The 10,285-nt window shown below is 41.2% G+C and overlaps 1 protein-coding gene across 5 annotated transcripts in view; it reads left to right on the top strand.

The window, feature by feature from the left end:
- The first annotated feature begins 1,016 nt into the window (after positions 1-1,016).
- USP40 (ubiquitin specific peptidase 40) overlaps positions 1,017-10,285 on the top strand; it is an 83,175-nt gene continuing 73,906 nt past the window's right edge. For 4 of the 5 annotated variants that reach the window (XR_008199154.1, XR_008199155.1, XM_052638187.1 and 1 more), the window contains exons 1-5: positions 1,017-1,099; positions 2,174-2,388; positions 5,512-5,579; positions 6,718-6,831; positions 9,451-9,615. Coding sequence is in view for 3 of the 5 variants with exons in the window: in XM_052638187.1 (XP_052494147.1) it covers positions 2,193-2,388; positions 5,512-5,579; positions 6,718-6,831; positions 9,451-9,615 (543 nt within the window). In the remaining 2 variants the exon portion in view is untranslated. The remainder of the gene's footprint in view (positions 1,100-2,173; positions 2,389-5,511; positions 5,580-6,717; positions 6,832-9,450; positions 9,616-10,285) is intronic. The other variant, XM_052638188.1, reaches the window with a different exon arrangement.

The following is a 10,285-nucleotide window of genomic DNA, read 5'->3' as shown; positions in this document are numbered from 1 at the left end:
TTCCCTCTTGACAATTCTGAACATGACAACCACGGAAATGTCCCTCCTGTGTTCCAAACACAAGTCCCTCAGGCTGGCATTCACTTCCACTCCTGCCTTGTGACTTTCTCTATCACTATTGCTGTTCTCAGTCTCTGAAACCTTTAGCTTAAGTCAAAATGATTTTCTCCCCGTCTGCCTCATTCGTTCTTGGATGGAAGCTGGATCGGACAGGAGATGCCAGCAGAGTCCAAAAAAAAAAAAAAAAAAAACCTATCAAAGTAGACCACCAAACATGCTCAAGCGGGCAAAAGAGCATGATTTTGAGGTATTTGGGGTATGAGGGTCTTCCCTGGCGGCTCAGACAGTAAAGAATCTGCCCACAATGAAGGAGACCCGCGTTCCATCCCTGGGTTGGGAAGATCCTCTGGAGAGGGGAATGGTAACCCACTCCGGTATTCTTACCTGGACAGTCCTATGGGCAGAGGAGCCTGGCAGGCTGCAGTCCATAGGCAAATAGGGTCCGACACAAAAGATGGACACGACGGAGCGACTAACACTTTCCTTTCTTGGATATAGAGTTGGTGCAGACAAAACAAATACTGAGGACGTTATAAAGGATCAAAGTTATGTGGAACACTTTTCACTGGAGATACACTTGTAAAATGTCTTTGAAAGTACACGGCACCCTTGAAGCTCTACACAAATATTTCCAAGGTTGAAGTAACCTGGCATCAGTCAAGCCAAAAGACAAGCGATCTTTGTATTCTCTAACTAATATGAGTTGCGAGCAGCAATAAATACACTCTCTTAAAGAGTAAATGAATGAGGGGCCGCCTGATCCAGCGAACCCGCGAATCTGCCAGTAGACTAGAAGCGAACACCGTCCATCATACCAGACGGCCGAAATCTCGAAGCAAAAGAACTACATTACCCACGAGATCCTGCGCGGCGGGCCCGCGGTCCCGCAGGGCATCCTGGGAGAAGTAGTCCCCGCGTTCCATAAATTGCTCACGCACGGAGCGGCGGGAGGACTGCATACGCCGTCATGGTGGCGCCGCGTTGCTGCGCGTTGTTTCGCTTCGAGTTTTGTCCGGGGCGGGGGTCTGGGCTTTAGGCTGTAAGTGGGGCCTGCGGCCGGGGTTCTCGGGAGGGACGAGGCGGGCATAGGGACTGTGTGGGCGGCACGGCCTGAGGCGGGCGAGGCGAGTGGCTGCTCGGGCCGGCCCCGAGATACGGTGTGCTGGCGTGGGGAGTCTGCGGCTCCGCGCCGCGGGGACCTCTTCTGTCTCGCGCCCGTAGGCTCCGTGGTGGCTTGGAAGGACTTGGCCTGGCCTCGGCCGTGGCGTGAGGGAGACCGGAATCCAAACCACGCGCTCGAGGCCACACTTTCACGTTCCTTTTTTTTGTGTGAGGAACGGATTGAAAAGAAAAATAATTTTACTTAAGCGTTTCCTGTCACTTTGGGCTAGGCCCTTCGCGATTCTCATCTTCCAAGGAACCCTTCACACTCGATGTGAGTGAGACCTTGAGCGGATGCTTGACGTCCCAGGAGCTAATATCGAGATCACTGGATAAATATTGTGAGCCTTTGAGGCCCGATGACTTAAATGGCATTTTTTTCCCCCGAGTGAAACTCCGGGCTCTCCAGCTTTGGGGCCGGTATTAAATTCCTGTAGGGATTAATTTGTTCCGTTTAACTTTGTTAGCTGTCACAATCTGGTACAAGGAGTGTGAGAAGCAGAGATTTGGGGAAGTGATTCACTGTCCCCAGGCTCTTGTCAACGGCTCAGAATCTAGGATTGACTTTGCCACCTCAGCTGATTAGGTGTATTGATGGGTTTTTTTTCTTTTTTCACTAGTGATATCACTATGCCTTAAAAAAAAAAAAAAAAAAAAAAGCTGTCATTTATTGTGGGCTAAACCCTATAGACTAAATACCTTTCATTATTTGATTTTTTTAAAAAATGACCCTGCATGACAGTTGTTATCCTATTTTTACATGGAACGCAGGTTAAGAAACTCGCCCAAGGTCACACAGGTAGTGTGGAACAGGGATGAAAAAAATCAGGTCTTGCCTGCCTCCAAAGCCCAGACTTCTTAAGGAGCAACTTAAAATCTCCCAAGGGGGAGATGTGGGGAAATTTTGTTTTAAAAATAAAGACATTTCTATAACATGTCATATTTTTTTAAGGGTAGTGTTTAGTTTCACAATGTTTGGGGACCTATTTGAAGAAGATTATTCCAGTGTGTCAAATAATAATGGAAAAGGGAAGAGATTAAAGACCAAAGCTTTGGAGCCACCTGCTCCTAGAGAATTCACCAATTTAAGTGGAATCAGAAATCAGGGTGGAACCTGTTACCTCAATTCCCTTCTTCAGACTCTTCATTTCACACCTGAATTCAGAGGTATGATATGTTACATGCATTTGGCTAGTAATATGTACCCTCATCTCTACATGTAATTAATCATGCAGAATCACAAGTAGATGAATTATTTTAAATGTGTTTTCCACAGTATGTGTTCATTGTTCTATGAGGGACATAAATTGGTAATTCTCTGCAGAGAAATGTGAAGCTTAGATTACTAATATTTTCTGTATGATCACAGTAATGTTCAGTAACAAACTAAAAATTAAGTAGTGTATTTCTTGTGTAACTCCTTCCTGTAATTTAGAATATGGGGCTTCCCTGGTGGCTCAGTCTTAGAGAATCTGCCTCCCAGTGCAGGAGATGCAGGTTTGATCCCTAGCTGGGGAAGATCCCCTAGAGAAGGAAGTGGCAACTCATTCCAGTATTTTTGCCTGAGAAGTCCCATGGACAGAGGAGCCTGAAGGGCTACAGCCCATAGGGTGGCAAGAGGGTTGGACCCGACTTAGAGACTAAATAGCATAATTTAAAATACAACGTAAAGACAATTTTGTCATGAGGGCCAGTCTTCATTATTGTTTCAGTATTTGTATTTTTTTATCTTCTCAAAGAAATAAACACTTAAACCGGAGTTACTCAATGCAGTTATATGCTTCTCTTTGGAGTGGGGAGGTGTTGTCATATTAATTCATACAAACTACAGTCATTTATCTGCAATTCTGAAATCCAGAAAATTCTAACAATGTGATCTAATCATCTGAACCTGTTTGGCCTCAGACCTTGACCTGATGTGAAACTGTTTCTAGTCTTAATTATCTCACGTGAGTCATACATTTGTTACAGGAATATTAAGGTTTTAATATTGGTTAATAGATACTATTAGTCCCACACTCTCCTGGGGATGTAATGTTAACATATATAACCCTTTTTTCATAATAACTTTCTAAAATCTGAAAATTCTGAATTCTAGAGATACAGGGTGTTAGGTAACGGACCATGTGCAAGGAATAGAAACCCAGTCAAAACAGTTCAATTAACAGATTTACTTTAAGAATCTAGGGGGAATCTCCTAGAAACCACCTGCAGGAAGCTTGCTTACCTCCTTGGACCCTTGATTCCTTGCCCCTATTTTTCTCACATGTTTGTCCCCAGATCCCTTCTTTGCCAACTAGCTTCCTCTGCAGGGATGTCAGTCTTAATATTCTTCTACCTTCACATGGCCTTGGAGGGTCCCCAGCTACAAAGCTCCATGACTGTAGCGCAGCTCCTCACATGTCTCCATATTCTGAGGATAGGCATCCTAGCTTTTATTCACTATCTCACCCCCTTCCCACTACTACCAAATGTAGCAAAGTTTTGTGACGTTTTTTGTTGTTTTCTAAGCTTACAAAGACTTCCTGCCTTCAGAGATTTAGTGTATAATTATCATCAACCCCTTCCTAGGCCCTTCTAATGGTTTAAATTGAACTTGGGATTTAAGAGTGTTGCTTCTCATTGAATTTGGGGTTTAAGAGTGTTGCTTCTCATCTTGGACTCCATCCACTCCATCAGAATATCCCCCCTAATGCATTCAGTAATTCCACCATTAACAGTTTGCAAGATGAATAAGCAGATTCTTAGGGAGGTTAAATCTTTCCTAAGTTTGAGTATAATTGAAATTAAAAGAGCAACTTGAAGTAGAAAATTATCCTTTAAAAGAGATTATATAATTGATTACTATACTGCAGAAACTAGCAACATTCTTCTGTTATATAGTTGTATATAAATCAACTATACCCAATAAAAATATAAAAAATATTTTCATAAATAATCCAAAAAGACTGAGAAAGGTGGTTGTTTTGGAAGGCAGGCAGCTCGCTGAGAGTACCACTAAGCAAGGATAGGACTGAAAACCCCAGGCCCTCTAGCAAAGCAGGTGGCTGGCCAAGCACATGGGTTGACACGTTAGTGTGACTTGTGCACTTCTGAGGCTTAGCATGAATCCTGATGCTCATTGACGGGGAAGTGTAATTTGGAAAGGGGTAAGGACTGACAGAATGAAGGGAAACTTTTTGGAATCCTTTTTAAAGGAGCAGAACTAGCTTTGGTTCCCCTGTACTCCCAGGTCAGTGTAGCTGGGAATAGGAGATGATTGTAAAAGTCTCTCTATGGTTTTTATGATTTAACCTTTGTGTATACAACCTTCATGTAGTTTTTGTTTTTTCCAATTCCTGCTGGAAACTCAGGAAGAATGTAACAGTAATCACTAAGGCAGTAGTGGTTTTCAGTGTAAGACAATATCTGTTTCATCCCTTCTCCCTCAAGTATATCAGAGTCTCCCAGTAGGAGCTCCTGTCTGAATACAGACTTCCCAAAGGATTCAAATGTGCCCCATTGGGTGGCATTCCTAGACACTGAATTAAAAGAAAATGCTGGAGACCAGCAGTGGGTTACCAACTTTTCTTTTCCAGGTAAGCTCACTGCCATCTGCCAGTACCCCTGATGCAGAAAAGATATTTTCTTACCAAAAAAGAGAAAGGCATGATCTCAGAGTTAAAGGTGCTCCTTATGAAAGAGTGGTTGACAGTCTCACTTGTGGCTTGTAAATGTTGTAACCCTATTACATATTTCCTAATTCTATTCATGTGGCCTTTGGAACCCATTGCCATAGGCAGTTGAAAGCCACCAAAGATTTATGGTATTGCAGGGTTTTTAATTGTATGATTTTCCTTTTACAGCTGTCTCATATTGAAACCTTAGCTTCCACTTTATAGTCCGTGGTTAAAAGGAATGTTGTTGTTGCTGTTGTTTAGTCGCTAAGTCCTGTCCGACTCCTTCACAGCCCCATGGACTGTAGCCCACAGGCTTCTCTGTCCATGGGATTTCCCAGGCAAGAATACTGTAGTGGGTTGCTGTTGCCTTCTCCAGGGAATCTTCCTGACCCAGGGATCGAACCTGTATTTCCTGCATTGGCAGGCAGATTCTTTACCACTGAGCCACCAGGGAAGCCCAAAATAAAGCTACCAGAAAGCAAAATGTGTGGTCTAGGGATATAAATATTGTCATAATCTTATTTCTGAATCTTTAGCTGATTTTTACTTACTGGTTGCCTTGGCTTTCTAAAACAGTTTTCAAAAATGAAATGATGTCATTTACATCTCTTGATTCTACTCTTTTGTCTAGAAGCTTTATTCTCTCTTGGCCCGGAAGAGCTTGGTTCGTTAGAGGACAAGGATAAACCTGATGCAAAGGTATTAAATCCATGATTTACAGGGGATTTTTGAAATATTAAGGAGATGGTTTAAGGAAAGAATTAAGTTCCTTATTCATAGAAATCAGTAATTTTATCAGTTACCAAATTATGATCCTTATTTTAGAAAGCACTTTGCCCTGTACCTTTCTGGTAAGGGAATTTCCCTTTCAGAGAATTGTTTTTCCAGTTGTAATGCTGCTGCTGTTTTTTTATAGACAGCCTCACTCTCCACTAAGGAGATATTTGCAAATCATCCACACGAGCCTACAAAAAAACCCACTTAATGTACTTACATGTAGCAAGAACAAAAATAGAGACCAGTATTGTCTCAGTCTGGTATTCTGGAGATAAACTGAGGAATTGGCTTACTATAAGTGCATATCTAATCATGTTTCTCCCTTGCTTAAATATCATTCAGAAATTTATCACCCCCAGACTACAATCTGTACTTATCTTAGTAAGAGTTTCATGATCAGCCCAGTGTCTCTCAAACTCCGTGTATGGCAAAGAGCCTGGTGTTTTGTTTTGTTTTGTTTTGTTTTGTTTCTCAATCGGTTGCAGATCAGACTTTTGTTATAAAGAAATGTTATGACAGTGCAAAATTGCTGCAAAGTTTCTGGCATATGCTCACTCTAGATATTTAAGTCCAGTCTCCAGAGCAGGCTCTGAGCCGCATTCTCAGTGCCCCAGCCCACACCACAGGGGCAGAACGGTTGTGGTGCTGGCAGGAAGAAAGCAAAGGCAGGGTGCAGCCAGCCCTGTGAGATTTTTGCGGCTGGAAAGTTCTCCATAGGGAGTATGTCTGTATCTGAGCAGTTTTGGAAAAAGGATGAAATTGTTGGAGACTTAAGTTCCTGTCAGTCTGTGATTAATTGGGTGGTTTATTAGGGCTGGTTTGGGTTTTAATATTAATCTGTACTATGCCAAGGTAGAGAGTTCCAGGTAGCTAAGAATTGTATTGAATTAGAATTTTCAAAGAAAAATAAATGTGTTCATCCTTCACAGTATTCGTAAATTTTGTCCTGAGTGAACTAAATCGACTAGAAGATAGGAAAACAGTAGTACACAGTTCTTTTTAAAATGCCCAGCCAACATTTAAAAGATTTCATCTAGGAGCACGTTTGTTTCTCATTCAGGTCCGAATCATACCTTTGCAGTTACAGCGGTTGTTTGCACAGCTTCTCCTCTTAGACCAGGAAGCTGCATCCACAGCCGACCTCACTGACAGCTTTGGGTGGACCAGTGATGAGGTACGAAGGTCAGCTTTCCAGGGAAATATTACCAGCAAGAAAGAGTAAACACTGGCTTAATGTTATCTACCTTCCTTTAATTTTATCTTATGGTCTCAGGATATTGTTTAAATATTTACTTCTAAACTACACAATTACAAGCCAGAAATACATTTTAGACATTTGCTGTTACTCAGGATTTTATGAATGGATGTCATTTGGGGTTGGGGAAGGGGGTTGCAGATACAGGGGAAAATGTTTGTAAGAGCTGGTTTTTATCATTTCTACCCTTTGTACAGTGTAGTTGAGATATAATACCTGTTATGTTAATGGAAAATTGGCATTTTTATAGACAACCACTTATCAACTTAACAAGCTGACTGGCAGTTAATATATCTGCCTTTATGTGTTTAAATCTGGATATTCTAATTTTGAACATTTTCTTCAAGCGAAACAGTGACGTCATTCTTGGCAGGTCTTTTCGTTTTCCCTGTCCTGCCTTTCTCTTGACTCGCTTCATTTTCCTCCTGTGTCCTCCTGTATGTGTGGACTTCCTCCTGTTTTGTTGTGTTTCATTTTATCTTGCTTGCACTCCTAAGGGTGTTTCACTGCATGCAAACACTAAACCTGTGTTAGCACTAAGTGAAGGTGCGCATCGTCAATACTGATGAGCTGTTAGCTGCACAAAATCAAAATCAGCTCTGCAGTTTTTTATGGAGTAGATGTATTTCTGTAGAGACGAAGGTATGGGAGACCACCACAGAATTTAAAGAGGCAATGATCAGAATAAGGTTATGTTGCCTTCAGAAATAAACTGTGAACTCTTGTCTTCTAACCAGTAACACTAATTAACTGGACGATGCTATGTGGTTGAAGAAGTCAGGTTTGAGCTTGGAAGTAAAATAGGGTATAATACATTCCCTGAAGAGTGTATGTTACGTTTCTGGTGTAGGGCAGGTGCTTAGGGTGAATTCCTCTTTCTTTCCTTGTTTTAAAGGTATTGTCTTGTCTTAAATTATTGAGATATAATTCACATGCCCTAAGATTCACTCTTTGAAAGGGTACAAGTTCAGTGGTTTTTTAGTGTATTCAGAGTTGTACAAGCATCACAAGGGTTGTACAACAGTCACTACAGTCAACTTTAGGACATCTTTTCGCTACCACCAAAAGAAACCACGAACCCATTAGCAATTCCTCCCCAACCCTGTGTGCCCTTTCCCTGAGTCCCTGGCCACCGTTTTCCCCTCTGTCTCCCTGGATTTGCCTCTTCTGGACACTTCACAGAAATAGTTTCCTATAATGTGTGAACTTTTGTAGCTAACATCTTTCACGTAAAGTTTTCAAAGTTTATTCATGCTGTGGTATGTTTCAGCACTTCATTCCTTTTTATTACCAGATGATATTCTCTCGGATGGATGTGCCTCAGTGTTTTGGCTTCTTTTAACCTAGTCATCAGTTGATGGATTTCTCTTTGTTTAGATAAAGAGCTTCCTCTTGTTGGCTTCATCCTTCTTAAAGATGTGAAAACCTGATTGATTAATTTCTAAATAAAATCTTGTAGGAAACCCTCTCAGACTGACCTGCAATGGTAGGGAGGTCTCGGAGGCACCTTTGCCAAACTTAGGATTGTTCAGAAACAGCTTGAAAACTTCCGCAAACTTTCTGTCCCATCAGAGCCAGTGATACTGGAGAAATTTGTATCACCTAGTGCCTTGTGTGTCAGAAACCAAGAAAAAGATCATAGGTCCCACATCTTTTTCCAGCTTTTATCCCTTTATCAGCTTCTCTTCCCTTGAAATGTACCTTCAAAATCATCTTCTCAGCCCACTCCTCTGCACCCTCCACTTGCTCCTCTCCCTCCTTTCTACCCTTCCAGTCACAGTCACTCACGGCGTCCACATGCCCAGCCCAGGAGACACTGCTCCCCTCCCTGCAGCCCTCAGTAGCGGCGCTCACCATCCTTGCTGACGTCCCTGGCTCTTCCTCGGGCTCCTGTGCTGGTTCTTCCTTGTGTTCTCCACTCCTGTATGCTGGTGTGCCCCTTGACTTTGGATTTATAAATGGTTCTCGTCCTCTTCACACACAGTTTCATACAATGATTTCTCGGTGGCTTTCAAATTAATCTGCAGGTTAAGGCAGATTCCATCAGAATTTTTCTCCAGGCGGTGTGTTAGTCTTGCTTTGTTGGTCCACATGTCAAAGCAGTAGGCTCTAGTTCTTCTCAAATGCTGATGATTCAGAGTGTTTACCTGTCCCTCTGATCTGTGATTTCTTTGTGCACACACTGCCTGACTGTTCTCTGCCTGTTCTGTTCCTTCCTCTCCTCTCCTCTCCTCTGGCACAGCCATGTACATGGTTTCCTGCCAAACAAATGCACTTTCCTGTTCTCAGGTGACTTGAGTTACATGTACATGCTAAACACCATCTGTTTGTTTTTTCATTTTGTAGTAAAAGTGAGAATAGGTGGTGATCTCTTAGCCTGCTCTCAGCTCATTTAGCTTAGTCATCCTTACATTTGATGGAGGCTTGCCTTTGGATTTCTAAATACGTCTTGTGTTTTTCAACTAATATCACTTAAAAAAAATCTGTTTTTAAAATTCTGAAGCACAAAATTACATTTAAAAGTTACCTGTTTTATAGGAAATGAGGCAACATGATGTGCAGGAACTGAATCGAATTCTCTTTAGTGCTTTGGAAACTTCTTTAGTTGGAACCTCCGGCCATGACCTCATCAACCGTCTATATCACGGAACCATTGTTAACCAGATTGTTTGTAAAGAATGTAAGAATGTCAGTGAAAAGCAGGTGAATATGCAAGAGTATTTTAGTAATAAGTTAAATCATAAATTATAATTCATGTAATTAAATCTGTGATCTGTACCATATGAGGATTAATGTGCTTATTACTATAACTATCACTTTTTTCTTGTACTCTAGATGCTCCCAGGTTATAAGTTTATAATCCAGATTTCTCCATGTAAACTGAAAGAAGTAGATACCTTAAGATATAGCTTAAATCTTCTATTTATTCCTCTAATATTTAGATAGTAGATTTGGGGAATATTTACAGTAGGGACCTGTGGTATCATGAGAAAAGCCAATATCGTCATGGGTCGGTGGTTGGAATATCTTAAAGAAATCACTTAGGTAATAACAGGAAACACTGAGGAATGTTTAAGTTAACAAATAAATCTGTAAGTAAATATTGGATTTAGTTTATTGATGTCCCTCAGAAAGCTCGTTTGTATGTGTGTGCTTATGTTTAAATATATATATAAAGCTATCATAATCCTGTTTAAACTGGTGTAACCTTCAGTTATTTGTCATAACAGATTATCCATTTTATGTAGTTAGAAATTTGCTTGTGTAAACTTAATAATCACTGCTTGCACTACAAATCTTATATAACAAATGATTTCATCACTGAACCATTGTCCTTTAATAAAAACCTTCTTTTCTTATGGCAAGAATTATA

The sequence above is a fragment of the Budorcas taxicolor genome, chromosome 3, assembly GCF_023091745.1.
Source record: "Budorcas taxicolor isolate Tak-1 chromosome 3, Takin1.1, whole genome shotgun sequence".
Taxonomy (NCBI): domain Eukaryota; kingdom Metazoa; phylum Chordata; class Mammalia; order Artiodactyla; family Bovidae; genus Budorcas; species Budorcas taxicolor.
Note: the sequence above shows the minus strand (reverse complement) of the source record. Positions and strands in the feature narration are given on the sequence as shown.